The sequence below is a fragment of the Entelurus aequoreus genome, linkage group LG01, assembly GCF_033978785.1.
Source record: "Entelurus aequoreus isolate RoL-2023_Sb linkage group LG01, RoL_Eaeq_v1.1, whole genome shotgun sequence".
NCBI classification, from domain to species: domain Eukaryota; kingdom Metazoa; phylum Chordata; class Actinopteri; order Syngnathiformes; family Syngnathidae; genus Entelurus; species Entelurus aequoreus.
In genome coordinates this window covers 60,264,189-60,284,208 of record NC_084731.1, presented here as the reverse complement: position 1 = coordinate 60,284,208, position 20,020 = coordinate 60,264,189, and the positions used below count along the sequence as shown (strand labels likewise).

At 37.9% G+C, this 20,020-nt stretch overlaps 2 protein-coding genes across 8 annotated transcripts in view; both read left to right on the top strand.

The window, feature by feature from the left end:
- LOC133655347 (innate immunity activator protein-like) overlaps positions 1-4,416 on the top strand; it is a 95,870-nt gene extending 91,454 nt beyond the window's left edge. For 6 of the 7 annotated variants that reach the window (XM_062055449.1, XM_062055465.1, XM_062055414.1 and 3 more), the window contains one exon: positions 270-4,416. In XM_062055449.1, the coding sequence (XP_061911433.1) occupies positions 270-365 (96 nt within the window). In that variant the 3' untranslated portion in view covers positions 366-4,416. The remainder of the gene's footprint in view (positions 1-269) is intronic. The other variant, XM_062055458.1, reaches the window with a different exon arrangement.
- A 1,068-nt stretch (positions 4,417-5,484) lies between these two features.
- The window catches only part of LOC133655376 (adiponectin receptor protein 1-like), a 38,633-nt gene continuing 24,097 nt past the window's right edge, over positions 5,485-20,020 (top strand). The window contains exons 1-3 of the mRNA XM_062055478.1: positions 5,485-5,611; positions 19,375-19,590; positions 19,661-19,774. Of these exons, the coding sequence (XP_061911462.1) occupies positions 19,444-19,590; positions 19,661-19,774 (261 nt within the window). The 5' untranslated portion in view covers positions 5,485-5,611; positions 19,375-19,443. The remainder of the gene's footprint in view (positions 5,612-19,374; positions 19,591-19,660; positions 19,775-20,020) is intronic.

Below are 20,020 nucleotides of genomic sequence, written 5' to 3'. Positions count from 1 at the left end.
ATTCTTGAAAGTACTTTGATTTCATAGCTCAGCGTTCACTTATATGACACAATCCAAACAACCTTCCCTAGTCATGGTTCAAAAATTAATCTTGAATACTAGGACATCTTTGAATGCCACACATTTGCTGCCATCTTGTGGACAATGTGCGTAATTCAAATCAATGACCTTTTAAAATACTTTCATTTCATAGCTCAGCGTTCACTTATATGACACAATCCAAACAACCTTCCCTAGTCATGGTGCCAAAATTAATCTTTGTATGTCAGCAGGTCATCCAAAGAAGAGATCTTCAGATGTCTGCCGACGACTCTCAAGGGCCCTGGCTGGTGGACCACAACACTCACTATGTGAGCCAAGTGTGAAACCTGGAATCCTCCCAGGATCCGACTGGATTACCTGCCAACAAATCACTTTGGAAGTCAAGGCCAGAAGAAATATTGGCAGATTTCTCGTGACCTTGAGGAAACTAATCAACTGAAGAGTTGAATAAGCACAACTCACGTCTGTGGGGGAAAACACAACATTTTCGGGGCTATAATGCGCACATTTTTAAATAAATAAATATTTTTACACAGGACTAAAAGCCACAGACGTTTTGTAAATGTTTATTTACACACCTTAATTGTTTCCAAACGGCAGTAAAACGGATGATCAAACAAAACATAAGTCATCGTCATGGACCCACTAGCTGCGCAAGCTTGCTCCCCAATCAGCTAAACAGACTCAATAACTTCTAAATTGTCCAGAAAAGGTAGCCCATAGTAGCGTATTTTCGGGACTATAGAGCGCACCGATATTTAGAGCCGCACCCACTAAATGTTTTGAAAATAAAATGTTCCATATATTAGCCGCACCGGACTATAAGTCGCAGATATATACGTTGTGAAATTAGTTATTTACTCAGAAATATTCTGTAAATGTTTATTTACATACCTTAATTGTTTCCAAACGGTGTCTGTGACACAGCAGTAAAACGGCTGATCAAACAAAACAGACGTCATCTACATGGACCCACTAGCTGCGGAAGCTAGCTCTCCAATCAGCTAAACAGACTCAATAACTCCACGGTGACGTTTTGGTGAATTTACTGAGGAATTTGTGAAACTGAAACAATACAAAACAATGCCATTGTAAGTTAATAATACTAACACAGACGCTCGTAAACGGGTTAGCACATAAGCTAAGGCTAACGACACTGGCTTCATTACATTACGGTAGAACGTACAAATGAAAACGCTCCTACAGACATTACACATGGGACGGTCTAGTAAGTAAGAATTGTTTTAGTTATATTGTAAAACTTACAAATGCTGATGAATGAAGAATCTTTATGAGTAGAAATGCTATGTACACCTGCAGTCAGCAAACTCGTCCCTAAGACGTTGCTATCAGAATCAGAATCAGAAATACTTTATTAATCCCAAAGGGAAATTAAAATAGCACAAACAGTTACTCCTTTGTCGGTGTTAAAATCTATTTGTTGAATATAAAACATGATGGTCGTTGGCCAAGAAAAATCCATAAGTCAGCCGCGTTGTTTTGTAAGCCGCAGGATTCAAAGCGTATGGGAAAAAAAGCAGTGGCTTATAGTCCGGAAAAGACGTAACACTGATCTGATTTTTTTTTGTTACGGGTCACAAACATCACAGAAAAATGAACTGAAAATGGTTTGCATCTCGCTGCCTCTGACCTGAGATCTGCAGTTAACAATGTCGACTTGTATGAAAAATGTCCGCCACTATTATAAAAACATGTCATTATGATAGCACATACAAATATCCATGAAAACACTCCTACAGACATCACACATGGGACGCGTTAGTAAGTAAGAATTGTTTTAGTTATATTGTAAAACTTACAAATGCCGCTTGGAGTGATGAATGAAGAATCTTTACGAGTAGAAACGCTATGGACACCTGCAGTGAGCGAACTCATCCCAAAGACGTCGTCATAGCACAAACAGTAACACCTTTGTCGGTGTTAAAAACTATTTGTTGAATACAAAACATGATGGCCGTCGGACAAGAAAAAAACATAAATTAGCCGCGTCGTTTTGTAAGCCGCAGGGTTCAAAGCGTATGGAAAAAGGTAGCGGCTTATAGTCCGGAAAAGACGGTAAGACTGGTTGGGTTTTCTTGTGTAACGGGTCACAAACATCACAGGAAAAAAATAACTGAAAATGGTTTGCATTTCCCTGACCTGAGATCTGCAGTTAGCAATGTTGAGTTGTATGAAAAATGTCCGCCACTATTGTAAAAACATGTCATTACGATAGCACATCCAAATATCCATGAAAACACTCCTACAGACATCACACATGGGACGCTTTAGTGAGTAAGAATTGTTTCAGTTATATTGTTAAACTTACAAATGCCGCTTGGGGTGATGAATGAAGAATCTTTACAAGTAAAAACGCTATGGACACCTGCAGTGAGTGAACTCGTCCCCAAGACTTCGCCATAGCGCAAACAGTAACACCTTTTTCGGTGTTAAAAACTATTTGTTGAACACAAAATTATTACATTATTAACATTATCATCAATCAATCAAAGTTTATTTATATAGCCCTTAATCACAAGTGTCTCAAAGGGCTGTAAAAGCCACAACGACATCCTCGGCTCAGATCCCACATCAGGGCAAGAAAAAAACTCAACCCAATGGGCACATTGAGAAACCTCGGAAGGGACCGTAGATGTGGGGACCCCCCCTGGGCGACCAGTGCAATGGATGTGGAGTGGATCTAGTTACTAACGTGAGAGTCCAGTCCATAGTGGGGCCAGCAGGGGTCATCTTAAATGTAGTCAAGTCAGCAGCGCAGAGACGTCGTCGTTTATGGTCGTTGGCCAAGAAAAACCCATAAATTAGCCGCATCGTTTTGTAAGCCGCACGGTGCAAAGCGTATGGAAAAAAGTAGCGGCTTATAGTCCGGAAAAGACGGTAAGACTGGTAGGATTTTCTTGTTTTACGGGTCACAAACATCACATGAACTGAAAATGGTTTGCATTTCGCTGACCTGAGACCTGCAGTTAGCCATGTTGACTAGTATGAAAAATGTCTGCCACTATAAAATCATGTCATGTTCAGTCGTGGTCAAAAGTTTACATACACTTGTAAAGAACATAATGTCATGGCTGTCTTGAGTTTCCAATACTTTCTACAACTCTTATTTTTTTGTGATAGAGTGATTGGAGCACATACTTGTTGGTCACAAAAAACATTCATGAAGTTTGGTTCTTTTATGAATTTATTATGGGTCTACTGAAAATGTGAGCAAATCTGCCGGGTCAAAAGTATACATACAGCAATGTTAATATTTGCTTACATGTCCCTTGGCAAGTTTCACTGCAATAAGGCGCTTTTGGTAGCCATCCACAAGCTTCTGGCAAGCTTCTGCTTGAATTGTTGACCACTCCTTTTGACAAAATTGGTGCAGTTCAGCTAAATTTGTTGGTTTTCTGACATGGACTTGTTTCTTCAGCATTGTCCACACGTTTAAGTCAGGACTTTGGGAAGGCCGTTCTAAAACCTTCATTCTAGCCTGATTTAGCCATTCCTTTACCACTTTTGACGGGTGTTTGGGGTCATTGTCCTGTTGGAACACCCAACTGCGCCCAAAACCCAACCTCCGGCCTGATGATTTTAGGTTGTCCTGAAGAATTTGGAGGTAATCCTCCTTTTTCATTGTCCCATTTACTCTCTGTAAAGCACCAGTTCCATTGGCAGCAAAACAGGCCCAGCGCATAATACTACCACCACCATGCTTGACGGTAGGCATGGTGTTTCTGGGATTAAAGGCCTCACCTTTTCTCCTCCAAACATATTGCTGGGTATTGTGGCCAAACAGCTAAATTTTTGTTTCATCTGACCACAGAACTTTCCTCCAGAAGGTCTTATCTTTGTCCATGTGATGTCAGATGAAACAATAATTGGAATATTTTCATGTTTGCTGGATGGACTGCTGATTCCAGTAATGCAATGTGTACATGCCTCAGTGCCAATACTTGTATGTATACCAATGTACTTAAAAAGTTTTAAAAAAAACTGTGCTATGCTAACACACGGTACACCAGAAAAGACTTGGCAGCTGCGTACATCCGACTTGTGAGAGTTCACATCACAACAGGCCAAACTTTGGTCAGCAGCAAACACCAGAACGCTGACAAATGTCCGTCACACAAATCAAAATAGACGTGATCGCCACTCGCCGTTTTATTTATCTGTTAATTTATTGTGACTTGTGACTATCAGATCGACTCAAGTGGGACTTGAAATGGGTGAAGATAAATAGTGAGCACGTGAAAGGACACAATCATCCTTCCTTATGTGCGTTTTTACTGTCTTTTTTGTAATTTAAGGATTTTAGGTTGAAAATAGAGCAGCTGTTGTAATATCATGACATTTTTTACCTGTGGAATAAAGACTTTTGCATATTCCTTGGTTTTATTTTGAAAGTTTGCCTTTACGACTTGTATCACCAACATGTGTGACATACTGATTGATAATGTGTATGACAAAAGATATGTTTCTAAATATTCCCTTATGTTGCGAACAACAACGCTTCAAACTGCACAGAATAAACATAACCTGCAGACTCAGTCTTTAAAAAGGACAAAAAAAACTGATAGCAGGGAGAATTTATTATTCAACACCTGCACTTTTAATTTGCAAACATTAAGTTTCGATGTGTGTTCACGTGAAAGGAGAGAGCATTTACTGTGTTTGTGTGGGAAAATGCACAAGAAAACTGACTACTTGCAATTAAAAAATGATATTTCAGGCTGTGTATTTTTTTTAAAATCAGATACAAGTCCCTCAAAGAGTTGCAAATTATTCAAAATTATTAATTTTTGCAAAAAATAACTTATTTACGAGTGCCTTTTTATGCAGTATATTTGATTAGTACTTATTTTCCCAATCAGCCTGACCTAAGCCTAAGGTTTATGTGTTAAATACATAATATTTTCGATTAAAACATGCTTTTAAATATCATTTTTAAACTAAGTAGGTTAGATATAGTTTTTGAATATGATTCAAATCAAGAGTAAGATGATTTATTCAGTGTTAATATAACTCTGTAGTAGAAAGGTTGGGCCCTGTGGTCAACAAAGTTAAGAACCCCTGTGTTATAAATAATTGTTTACCTATTAAAACGTTATTAAAAGAGAATATTTTAATTGGTTCAAAGTGTTTGTAGAGAGACATTTTAAGAGATTTAGTTTTTAAGCAATTACGTGCAACATGATTCCCAAAATAAATAAAAAACAATTGTGTCCGAAGGGAATAAGCGGTAGTGGGTGGATGGATGGTAAATATTAAGATTGTAATTGCTCCAAAGTGTCCAATGACAGACTTTCCCTTTTTTCCACCAGTCATGTGCAACATGACTAAAAATACCCACAACTCATATTTTGTACAACACAAATAAAAACATAAATTGTGCTTGCTTTATAAATACTATTTTTGTGAACCAAAAATGAGATCGGAAGACGTGCTTTTATTTTGAAAGCACGGGATGAAGTTCACGGAAGCAATTACAACTTCCGGAACGGATTGTGTTTTGTTTTTCGATGAATAATTCACCTTCCTGGTTAGAAGACTACCTTGTCAGGTAAGTTGTGTCGGTAGAACGGAGTCAATGTTCCGAATTTTTCTTCCATAACTGTGTGAGAAGCTGTAGAGGCGACTCGTAGTCTTCGCTCGTCTCGCCGTTTGCCAGTTATTTGCCCAAACGGTGTCGCCCGCTTGCCAGCTCAGCGCTAGCTCGGAGGTAACGTTAGCATAGACGATCTGTGATGAGACTTCCTCGCTCTTTCGACCCAGATTGCAACTAAAGCGCGTTGGGGGATGCATTTAAGCCCGTGTGGGTGGTTGTTGTGGGCATTGTGCTTTCCGTCTGACGCTCTGCGAAGTCACATCCGCTCTGCCGGGCTTGGCTAAACTGCTCACCGCTGAAACGTTTTTGTTAGATTGTCATCTGGGATGTGTTCCTCGTCTTTATTCAGCCGGCTCGTTCGACAGTTGTTGGAAACATCTTCACTAAGACCACACACGGTCCCTTGTAACGGAAGTATTAACATCGCCAGGCGGATTCACGGCCAAACATTTCCCTTCATCAATTTCGGGAAAATCAACCAACTGTTTTTGGTCCCCTGAACGTCTCACTAGACAGTACCCTGAACGTCTCACTGGATGGTCCCCTGGACGTCTCACTGGACGGTGCCCTGAACGTCTCACTGGACGGTCCCCTGAACGTCTCACTGGACGGTCCCCTGAACGTCTCACTGGACGGTCCCCTGAACGTCTCACTGGACGGTCCCCAGAACGCCTCAACGGACGGTCCCCTGAACGCCTCAACGGACGGTCCCCTGAACGCCTCACTGGACGGTCCCCTGAACGCCTCACTGGACGGTCCCCTGAACGCCTCACTGGACGGTCCCCTGAACGCCTCACTGGACGGTCCCCTGAACGCCTCACGGGACGGTCCCCGGAACGCCTCACGGGACGGTCCCCGGAACGTCTCACGGGACGGTCCCCGGAACGTCTCACGGGACGGTCCCCGGAACGTCTCACGGGACGGTCCCCTGAACGCCTCACGTGACGGTCCCCTGAACGCCTCACGAGACGGTCCCCTGAACACTATATACGTTTTTTATATTGGTCGTGGGTGTGTGCCTATACCAATATTTTGGTACCGGTACCACCAAAATGTACTTTGATACCTTTCGATACTTTTCTAAATAAAGGGGACCACAAAAATATTTCATTATTGGCTTTATTTTAACAAAAAAATGTTAGGGTACATTAAACATATGTTTATTATTGTAATTTAGTCCTTAAATAAAATAGTGAACATACTAGACAACTTGTCTTTTGGTAGTAAGTAAACAAACAAAGTTCCCTAATTAGTCTGCTGACGTTTGCAGTAACATATTGTGTTATTTATATTCTATTATTTTTGTCAAAATTATCTGCTTATTTTCTGTTTCAACATGTTCTATCTACACTTCTGTTAAAATGTAATAATCACTTATTCTTCTCTTTTTTGATACTTTAAATTTGTTTTGGATGATACTACAAATTTAGGTATCGATCCGATACTAAGTAGTTACAGGATCATACATTGGTCATATTCAAAGTCCTCATGTGTCCAGGGACATATTTCTTGACTTTATTAACATAATATGAATTTTAAAAATAGGAAAAAAGATTTTGTGACGATAAAAAATATTGATGTAATCATAGTCGTATCGACTAGATACGCTATTGTACTTGGTATCATTACAGTGGATGTCAGGTGTAGATCCATTAGTTTACATTCAGGCGCGCTAGCTTTTGTTAGCAGTGAGCTATTGTATCCTCCTACGGTGTGTAGTGAAGCATGTTTAGCTATTCCACGTCCTCCAGTGATATTGATAAAGTAAGAAACTTACTTTATTTGTCGCCATGGAGGCCAGGATTAGTGATTTAGAAGTAGCTAAAATACTGCCAACTGCGGATGGATGTTAGCTGCTAGCTAGCTAGCCATGTCTTAAAGCACCTCTTCCTGAGGGTGTTTCAGTGTTATAACTTCACCTTTATCTTTACTTTTTACACCAAAATGCGTCCATTCTCCCTTTTCTGTCTACACACTGTGTCTGCTTGTAAGTACTCCGTGTGTGTGCACGCTGCTGAACATGCTCCTAAAACCAGTAATGTCACGACATGACGATGAGCCGTCATGCCCGGGAACCGGTACTTTTCAAACAGAGTATAGTACCGTTTTGGATTCATTATTCACTAGTACCGCGATACTATACTAGTTCCGGTATACCGTACAACCCTAATTGGTCGATATCGATAATTACTGATATTTCGTACGACCTATGGAGAATATGGACCGGGGGAAAATATATTAAATGTTAACATTTGTCTTTGAATGCCACCTTCCTCTGATTATAATCCCTCAGCTATCGAGGCAGGAAATGTTAACACAAGCATGGAAAACAACACAATTCTAAAATCACAAAAAATTAACAATAACCTCTTTAAAGGCCTACTGAAATGAGATTTTCTTATTTAAACGGGGATAGCAGATCCATTCTATGTGTCATACTTGATAATTTCGCAATATTGCCATATTTTTGCTGAAAGGATTTAGTAGAGAACATCGACGATAAAGTTTGCAACTTTTGCTTTGTCGCTGATAAAAAAAGCCTTGCCTGTACCGGAAGTAGCGTGACGTCACAGGTTGTGGAGCTCCTCACATCTGCACATTGTTTACAATCATGGCCACAAGCAGCGAGAGCGATTTGGACCGAGAAAGCAAAGATTTCCCCATTAATTTGAGCGAGGATGAAAGATTTGGGGATGAGGAAAGTGAGAGTGAAGGACTAGAGGGCAGTGGAAGCGATTCAGATAGGGAAGATGCTGTGAGAGGCGGGTGGGACCTGATATTCAGCTGGGAATGACTAAAACAGTAAATAAACACAAGACATATGTATATACTCTATTAGCCACAACACAACCAGGCTTATATTTAATATGCCACAAATTAATACCGCATAACAAACACCTCCCCCCTCCCGTCCATATAACCCGCCAATACAAATCAAACACACTCAATCCCACAGCCCAAAGTACCGTTCACCTCCGCAAAGTTCATACAGCACATATATTTCCCCAAAGTTATGTACGTGACATGCACATAGCGGCACGCACGTACAGGCAAGCGATCAAATGTTTGGAAGCCGCAGCTGCGTACTCACGGTACCGCGTATCCAACTCAAAGTCCTCCTGGTAAGAGTCTCTAATGTCCCATCTCCACAAGCATGCGTATCCAACTCAAAGTCCTCCTGGTAAGAGTCTCTGTTCTCTCAGTTCTCCACAGGCCAACGGTAAAGCTTGACTGTCATCGTTCGGGAATGTAAACAATGAAACACCGGCTACGACGTAGCTGCTACGTGTTTGTGTTGCTGCAGCCGGCCGCTAATACACCGCTTCCCACCTACAGCTTTCATCTTTGCTATCTCCATTGTTCATTAAACAAATTGCAAAAGATTCACCAACACAGATGTCCAGAATACTGTGGAATTTTGCGATGAAAACAGACTACTTAATAGCTGGCCACAATGGTGTCCCAAAATGTCCGCTACAATCCGTGACGTCACGCGCAAACGTCATCATACCGAGATGTTTTCAGCAGGATATTTCGCGGGAAATTTAAAATTGCACTTTACTAATCTAACCCGGCCGTATTGGCATGTGTTGCAATGTTAAGATTTCATCATTGATTTATAAACTATCAGACTGCGTGGTCGGTAGTAGTGGGTTTCAGTAGGCCTTTAAATGAAGGTGTAAAAATAGGGAAAATGTAAGAAATGCTTTACAAATTAACAAAATAGTGCAAAGTATGAACATTTCGACATTTTCTTACAGGTTTACTGCCAGGAAATGACGTGGTCTGTGTAACATTTATTTGGTCTGTTATTCTTATTGAAGCATGTAAATTAATTCATTTTATGCTGTAATTATTATCTAAATATTTATATTTCACAATATTATGTCAGACCCACTCGACACCGAGGATGTCGTTGTGGCTTGTACAGCCCTTTGAGACACTAGTGATTTAGGGCTATATAAATAAACATTGATTGATTGATTGATTGATAAATATCATTGGACATGTGTTATATTTTATTTCCACAGTCCTGTACTTTAGTTCCTACCTGTTGTTTCCCTGCATCCAAATAGGGAACAGAAAGGGAAAAGATGAGCGTGGTGTGGCAATGGTCTGTTTGAAAAAAAAAGAAAGAAAAAAAAAACAGGAAGGTTCTTTTTCCTCCACTAAATAATCTTTTACTAGCCAGGTTATTATTGTCATATTTGCATTTCTGCATGTATCAGAATGGAACGAACAAATCATTTTAATTTATACTTTTCTTCATGACAATCAAAGGTGTTTAACGAACAGGAAACAATACGTGAAGCTAGGCGAACACACATCTACAACGCTAAATATATCCTGTGGTGTACCTCAGGGATCAATACTAGGACCAAAATTATTCAATCTCTATATAAATGACATTTGTAAAGTTACAAAAGATTTAAAGTTAGTATTATTTGCGGATGATACAACAGCGTTTTGTTCAGGAGAGAACACACAGAAGATAATACCTATAATAACAGAAGAAATGAACAAATTAAAAAGATAGTTTGACAAAAACAGACTATCTTTGAATCTCAGTAAAACTAAAATAATGCTATTTAGTAACAGTAGAAGAGAAAGTCAAAGACAAATACAAATAGACGGAATAGAAATTGAAAGAGTAAATGAAACCACATTTCTAGGTGTAATGATTGATGATAAATTGAACTGGAAATCTCATGTAAAAAATATACAACAAAGTAGCAAGAAACACGTCAATAATGAATAAAGCAAAACATTTTCTAGACCAAAAATCACTTCATATTCTCTACTGCACGCTAGTGTTACCATATCTGAGTTATTGTGTAGAAATATGGGGAAATAACTTCAAAAGTACACCTCATTCATTAACGGTGTTACAAAAAAGATCAGTTAGAATAATACCTAATGTTGGATATAGAGAACATACAAACTATTCGTTGAATCAAAGATACTGAAATTCCACGAAATAGTGAATTTGCAAACAGCTAAAATTATACACAAAGCAAACTATAATCTGCTACCCAAGAATATACAACAATTATTCTCAATAAAAGAGGAGAAATATAATCTTAGAGAAAAATGTAATTTTAAACATGTGTATGCACGTACAACACTTAAGACCTTCAGTATATCAGTATGTGGAATTAAATTATGGAATGGATTAAGCAAAGCAATCAAACAATGTACTAATATGATCCACTTCAAGAAACTCTTCAAACTTAAAGTGTTTACAAAGTACAAAGAAGAAGAACCATGATAAACATTCTGAATCTATTTCATCCATCCATCCGTTCATTTTTTCAAAATAATCTTACTCATCTCACCATATGAAATGTAACTTACCTCACCGAGTATTATTTATTTATTTATTTATTTTTATTGTGTTTACTTATGGAGTATATTGTGAATAAATTGAGAACAGGAAGTGAACAAAAGTTTTAGCAACTGTTATGTAAAAGAAAAGGGATTAAATAAGGGTAATAATAATGCTTATTCCTACTCCTTTTCAAACATGTTGAAAAGTGAAACTGGAAATTGTGATGTATCATGTTGTATGCTTGCATGTTCCAAACTCAACTCAAACTCAAGGTGTAACAATTCGTTTTAACAATGATTCGATTTGATTCAAAATTTGTGATTGCCAATACAATTCAGGGATGATATATATATATATATATATATATATATATATATATATATATATATATATATATATATATATATATATATATATATATATATATATATAGCACACCCCGTGACCCCAAAAGGGACAAGCGGTAGAAAATGGATGGATAGATCTATATATACAGTATATATCTATCCATTCATTTTATATATATATATATATATATATATATATATATATATATATATATATATATATATATATATATATATTATATTATATTATATTATATTATATTATATTATATTATATAATATAATGTATATATATATATAATATATATATATATATTTAGAACGATACGATCTGAAAAGATTCAGTAACTTTAGCAAAAAATATCAAGCAGTGTGAGTGTAAAATAAATATTGGACACTGCAGGTGAAGTTTCCTGTATTACTGTTATTTCTTGTAAGGGAATTATGTATAAAAGAATTATGCATTCACAGCGGTATAGCTCGGTTGGTAGAGTGGCCGTGCCAGCAACTTGAGGGTTCCAGGTTCGATCCCCACTTCCACCATCCTAGTCACTGCCGTTGTGTCCTTGGGCAAGACACTTTACCCACCTGCTCCCAGTGCCACCCACACTGGTTTAAATGTAACTTAGATATTGGGTTTCACTATGCAAAGCGCTTTGAGTCACTAGAGAAAAGCGCTATATAAATATAATTCACTTCACGTCTTATTTGAATAAAACACTTTAGCTTGATTTAACCGGGGGAAATATTTTCAATATTCAAGACATTTCCCATAAAAGTAGAGTGTACAACATGTTAACAGTGGATTTACCTGCCACTTCTGCTTTTGTTTTTCAACATAAAATAATACAATATTAATATAAAAAAAATAAAGTGCAAGCAACACCTCTTCGGGTTGAATTAACAATAGGTTTACCTGCCACTTATACTGTTGTTTTTTGGCATACACTGTAAATAATACAAAATAAATAAATACTTAGTACAAGCATAATAGAAAATAGAAAAGTCATGACAAATGCGACCTCCACAACACAATAACATAAATCTACAACACAACAACAATACACCAAAACACGACAATACAGAGACGGAAAGCGGACAAGTTTTGGTGAATTTCCAGCTTGGAAATGGTGTAATGAAAAAGTTGGAAAAGTAGGTGAAGTGTGACCACTATTTCAGTCATAAATAACTTCTTTAACTTTTAAATAATAGTTATTATCTATGTTCAGGAAGTTGGTCCGTCGCCGTAACTTGTTCCGCTGTCACTTCCGTTGTGTCCGTCACATCCTTTGTGGCTGAGAGTTGTGTCGTGGCTTTATATTATTGTGCTGTGGCGTTTGTGTTTGTTGTGGCTTTTGCAGTGGTGTAGGGCTGCAACAACTAATCGATTAAAATTGATTATAAAAATAGTTGGCGATTAATTTAGTCATTGATTCGTTGGATCTATGCTATGATTACAAATTACAGAGGCAATTTTTTATTTAATTTTTTAAAATATTATTTTATTTATTTTTTTAAATAAACCTTTATTTATAAATTGCAACATGTACAAACAGCTGAGAAACAATAATCAAAATAAGTATGGTGCCAGTATGCTGTTTTTTTTCAATAAAATACTGGAAAGGATAGAAATGTAGTTTGTCTCTTTTATCCGATTATTAATCGATTAATCGAAGTAATAATCGACAGATTAATCGATTATCAAATTAATCGTTAGTTGCAGCCCTACAGTGGTGCTGTAGCTGAAAGTTGTTGTGTTGTAATTTATGATAATGTCTTGTGGCGTTTGCGTTTGTTGTGACCTTTCTCAGCCCCCGTAGTCATCCGCCGTTCTTGTTTTGATGGTAACACAGACGGGCAGACAGTCTTGAAAAACGTTTAATGTCCTTATCATTAAAAGTGTTTAACTTCATATAAAGTCTGCCGTTCTTAAATCCAATGTTTTCTTCAGTACAACACTTTAAACCTCTTTATAGGCACTGATTAATTTTCCTGAGGGAACTCTCCTGAAGGAATCAATAAAGTACTATCTATCTATCTATCTATCTATCTGACTTATTTGGTACAACACTTAAAATCTCATATAGGCACTGACTTATTTGGTACAACACTTAAAACCTCTTTATAGGCACTGACTTATTTGGTACAACACTTAAAATCTCTTATAGGCACTGACTTATTTGGTACAACACTTAAAATCTCATATAGGCACTGACTTATTTGGTACAACACTTAAAACCTCTTTATAGGCACTGACTTATTTGGTACAACACTTAAAATCTCTTATAGGCACTGACTTATTTGGTACAACACTTAAAATCTCATATAGGCACTGACTTATTTGGTACAACGCTTAAAATCTCTAATAAGCACTGACTTATTTGGTACAACACTTAAAACCTCTTTATAGGCACTGACTTATTTGGTACAACACTTAAAATCTCTTATAGGCACTGACTTATTTGGTACAACACTTAAAACCTCTTTAGAGGCACAGACTTATTTGGTACAACACTTAAAACCTCTTATAAGCGCTGACTTATTAGTAGGTACAATACTTAAAACCTCTTTATAGGCACTGACTTATTTGGTACAACACTTAAAACCTCTTATAGGCACTGACGTATTTGGTACAACACTTAAAACCTCTTATAGGCACTGACTTATTTGGTACAACACTTAAAACCTCTTATAGGCACTGACTTATTTGGTACAACACTTAAAACCTCTTATAGGCACTGACTTATTTGGTACAAAACTTAAAACTTCTTATAGGCACTGACGTATTTGGTACAACACTTAAAACCTCCTATAGGCACTGACTTATTTGGTACAGCATTTAAAACCTATTTGTAGGCACTGAATTATTTGGTACAACACTTAAAATATTTTATAGGCATTGACTTATTTGGTACAACACTTAAAATCTCTTATAGGCACTGACTTATTTGGTACAACACTTAAAACCTCTTTAGAGGCACAGACTTATTTGGTACAACACTTAAAACCTCTTATAAGCGCTGACTTATTAGTAGGTACAATACTTAAAACCTCTTTATAGGCACTGACTTATTTGGTACAACACTTAAAACCTCTTATAGGCACTGACGTATTTGGTACAACACTTAAAACCTCTTATAGGCACTGACTTATTTGGTACAACACTTAAAACCTCTTATAGGCACTGACTTATTTGGTACAACACTTAAAACCTCTTATAGGCACTGACTTATTTGGTACAACACTTAAAACTTCTTATAGGCACTGACGTATTTGGTACAACACTTAAAACCTCCTATAGGCACTGACTTATTTGGTACAGCATTTAAAACCTATTTGTAGGCACTGAATTATTTGGTACAACACTTAAAATATTTTATAGGCATTGACTTATTTGGTACAACACTTAAAACCTATTATAGGCACTGACTTATTTGGTACAACACTTAAAATCTATAGGCACTGACTTATTAGGTACAAAATTTAAAACCTATTTGTAGGCACTGACTTATTTGGTACAACACTTAAAACCTATTATAGGCACTGACTTATTTGGTACAACATTTAAAACCTATTTGTAGGCACTGACTTATTTGGTACAACACTTAAAACCTATTATAGGCACTGACTTATTTGGTACAACACTTAAAATCTCTTATAGGCACTGACGTATTTGGTACAACACTTAAAACCTCTTATAGGCACTGACTTATTTGGTACAACATTTAAAACCTATTTGTAGGCATTGACTTATTTGGTACAACACTAAAAATCTCTTATAGGCACTGACTTATTTGGTACAACACTTAAAATATTTTATAGGCATTGACTTATTTGGTACAACACTTAAAATCTCTTATAGGCACTGACTTATTAGGTACAACACTTAAAACTCTTATAAGCACTGACTTATTTGGTACAACACTTAAAACGTCTTATAGGCACTGACTTATTTGGTACAACACTTAAAACGTCTTATAGGCACTGACTTATTTGGTACAACACTTAAAATCTCTTACAGGCAGTGACTTATTTGGTAAAACACTTAAAACCTCTTATAGGCACAGACTTATTTGGTACAACACTTAAACTGTCTTTTTAGGCACTGACTTATTTGGTACAACACTTAAAACCTCTTTATAGGCACTGACTTATTTGGTACAACACTTAAAATCTCTTATGGGGACGCCGTGGTGAAGTTGGTAGAGTGGCTGTGTCAGCAATCGGAGTGTTGCTGGTTACTGGGGTTCAATCCCCACCTTCTACCATCCTAGTCATGTCCGTTGTGTCCTTGGGCAAGACACTTCACCCTTGCTCCTGATGGCAGCTGGTTAGCGCCTTGCATGGCAGCTCCCGCCATCAGTGTGTGAATGTGTGTGTGAATGGGTGAATGTGGAAATACTGTCAAACCGCTTTGAGTACCTTGAAGGTAGAAAAGCGCTATACAAGTATAACCCATTTATAGGCACTGACTTATTTGGTACAACACTTAAGTCAGTGCCTATAAATAGGTTTTATTTGGTACAACACTTAAAACCTCTTATAGGCACTGACTTATTTGGTACAACACTTAAAACCTCTTTATAGGAACATACCTATTTGGTACAACACTTAAAACCTCTTTATAGGCACTGACTTATTTCGTACATCACTTAAAACCTCTTATAGGCACTGACTTATTTGGTACAACACTTAAAACCTCTTTATAGTATCGATTAAATCGATTGATTTCCTTTTAAAACGATGTTGGATCAATACTTATCTTCTGGAAGGCAAACTCGTAAACATGCAACAAGACAGTTTTTTTTGTTATCAAATATCTGCTTGGCAACTTGAATTAAGATTTCAAAGGAAATGATCCATCAATTTGTTCGTAAAAAATATAATAACAGCATAGGAAATGGTGTAATAATATTATGAGGCGGTTATACATTTATATGAATTTACAGGTGAAACTAAAAAAAATGTGAATATCGTGCAAAAATCCATTCGCTTCAGCAAATCAAATTCTAAATGTGAAACTAATATGTGATATAAAGTCATTACATGCTAAATTAAATACAGTACATCAACTTTATTTGTTGTTTTGATGTTTATGGCTTACAGATTTTGAAAAACCAACATTTTCCGAGATTTTCAGTGAGAGGTTTTCATCAACTGTATCATAATTATCAAGATGATATCAAAATAAGGCTTGAAATATCATGAGTTGCATGTTTGATACACTTGTGATTAAGGGCTGTATAAATAAATGATCAATTGATGTTATTAAATCCTGTGTCATATTAGTTACACATTGTAAATCTAAATGCTGGAATAAACAAGCCTTTTGCAGGATCTTCAGATTTATTCACTGTTCCAAGCGGCTCTCTATGAAAACGAGTTTGACACACCTGAAACGCTGCAGGATGTAAAACAAATATGAAAGATAAATACCGCAACTGTATACAGTACAGGCCAAAGGTTTGGACACACCTTCTCATTCAATGCGTTTTCTTTATTTTCATGACTATTTACATTGTAGATTGTCACATCAAAACTATGAATGAACACATGTGGAGTTATGTACTTAACAAAAATAAAAGTGAAATAACTGAGAACATGCTTTATATTCTAGTTTCTTCAAAATAGCCACCCTTTGCTCTGATTACTGCTTTGCACACTCTTGGCATTCTCTCCATGAGCTTCAAGTGGTAGTCACCTGAAATGGTTTTCACTTCACAGGTGTGCTTAAAACTCTCAGAGAGAATGCCAAGAGTGTGCAAAGCAGTTATCAGAGCAAAGGGTGGCTATTTTGAAGAAACTAGAATATTAAACATATCTTCTGTTATTTCACCTTTTTTTGTTAAGTACATAACTCTTCATGTGTTCATTCATAGTTTTGATGCCTTCAGTGACAATCTAGCTTGAAGTCTCGCCACAGCTAGCTGTCCAGAATTGACCAGTACCAAGTCTCACGATAGTTTGTAACTAATATCGACAATGATACAACTTTACATGAATTTACCTGGTTTACACCATTGAAGTACAAAACCCAAAACCAGTGAAGTTGGCATGTTGTGTAAATGGTAAATAAAAACAGAATACAATGATTTGCAAATCTTTTTCAACCTATATTCAATAGGATAGACTGCAAAGACAAGATATTTATTGTTCACACTGGTCAACTTTATTTTTTGCAAATATTAGCTCATTTGGAATGTGATTCCTGCAACATCTTTCAAAAAAGCTGGCACAGGTGGCAAAAAAGACTGAGAAAGTTGAGGAATGCTCATCAAACACTTATTTGGAACATCCCACAGGTGAACAGGCTAATTGGGAACAGGTGGGTGCCATGATTGGGTATGAAAGCAGCTTCCATGAAATGCTCAGTCATTCACAAACAAGGATGGGGCGAGGGTCACTACTTTGGCAACCAATGCCTGAGCAAATTGTCGAACAGTTTAAGAACAACTTTTCTCAACGAGCTATTGCAAGGAATTTAGGGATTTCACCATCTACGGTCCGTAATATCATCAAAAAGTTCAGAGAATCTGGAGAAATCACTGCACGTAAGTGGCAAGGCTGAAAACCAACATTGAATGCTCGTAACCTTCGATCCCTGCATCAAAAACCGACGTCGGCGTATAAAGGATATCACCACATGGGCTCAGGAACACATCAGAAAACCACTGTCAGTAACTACAGTTTGTCGCTACATCTGTAAGTGCAAGTTAAAACTCTACTATGCAAAGCGGAAAAATGTTCTGTGGTCTGACGAGTCCACATTTCAAATTGTATTTGGAAACTGTGGACGTTGTGTCCTCCGGACCAAAGAGGAAAAGGACCATCCGCAAAGTTGAAAAGCCAGCATCTATGATGGTATGGGGGTGTATTAGTGCCCAAGACATGGGTAACTTACGCATCTGTGAAGGCACCATTAATACTGAAAGGTATATACAGGTTTTGGAGCAACATATGTTGCCTTCCAAGCAATGTCTTTTCATGGACGCCCCTGCTTATTTCAGCAAGACAATGCCAAGCCACGTGTTACAGTAGCGTGGCTTCATAGTAAAAGAGTGCGGGTACTAGACTGGCCTGCCTGTAGTCCAGACCTGTCTCCCATTGAAAATGTGTGGCGCAATATGAAGCCTAAAATACCACAACGGAGACCCCGGACTGTTGAACAACTTAAGCTGTACATCAAGCAAGAATGGGAAAGAATTCCACTTCAAAAATGTGTCTCCTCAGTTCCCAAACGTTTACTGAGTGTTGTTAAAAGGAAAGGCCATGTAACACAGTGGTAAAAATGCCCCTGTGACAACTTTTTTTGAAATGTGTTGCTGCCATTAAATTCTAAGTTAATGATTATTTGCAAAAGAAAATGACGTTTCTCATTTGGAAAATTAAGTATCTTGTCTTTGCAGTCTATGCAATTGAATATAAGTTGAAAAGGATTTGCAAATCATTGTATTCTGTTTTTATTTACCATTTACACAACGTACCAACTTCACTGCTTTTGGGTTTTGTATTACCTTGGCAGTATTTGTAGTTTATCTTGTTTCGGAGTTCTTAAAACGCCTTTTTGCTACACAACAGTGCAAAAAAACAGTGAATGAAAACTATCGAGTACTACTCGCGGTTTGTTTACAAGGACGCGTCCTCGCAAGGCACCAAGTTAAAACATGAAATGCAACCTCACCCGGGCAAAAACGATGCATAGTTTTCCGGGAGAGTCTTGATACCAATGTCCTTGATCCAGCCACACACAAAGAAGTTGTAGACCTCCATGCTTTTCCAAGTTTTCATCGGTTTTGTCATGTAGAATGATGTCTGGAGCTCAATAGTTCCATACGTCTGGGAACGCGACCGACAGATAATCCCTGATTACACTCAACAAATCTTATTTCGGTAAAGTATAGGGATCTATTCCATTTGGTTTTTATCTGTTTTTAATGGTAAGATCTAGGCCCTAGCCATCCTGGTCTGGTGGCCCATCACTTGGTTCACTTCTGTTCAAAAGTCACGTGACTGAATACAAAATATTTCTGTTGGTTGTACAGGAGGAAATTGAAGTGAAGCCTTCCAAGCAGAATACCGGGACAGTGAGCGGGTCATCAGGCAGTCTCCTTATGTCAGGCCGAAACGGGTCTGCAAGTGATGCAGACTGCCGGATCTCAGAGGACTGTCAGGTCCCGGATGTGGAGCTCATGGAGCTGGGGCCGCTGCTGGAGGAGGGAGGGGTTCAGCAGTCCGCTTCCAAAGGCATGCATCTAGAGGTAGGACTTTGAAATAACACCCCCCCACCACAGAATGCGTGTCAGGCCTCACTAATCCTCGCTTTTAAAGGGAGCGGCCATGCTGGCGGACGAGGAGGAGGAGGGTGACGACGTGGGAGAGGTCCTGACCTTGCCACTTCAGGCGCACCACGCCATGGAAAAGATGGAAGAGTTTGTACACAAAGTAAGTCTGACTTTGCGTACTGTACCACGTATTTATTTTGAATGGGATAGTCTCGGGTAGAGTGGATTAGACAAGTGTGGCCACCTTTTTATTACCTCATTCCTGCTGCTACAACCTGTCAGTCAGAGCAGGCGTTGTGTCTGCCGCAGGAGCCGCCCCCTCTTCAGGTATGTTGAATTTTGTTTTCAGCAGAATCTTTAAGGCTCGTAGCACATCCTGGTTCCTTTTCTGAAGTCTGGCACCCTT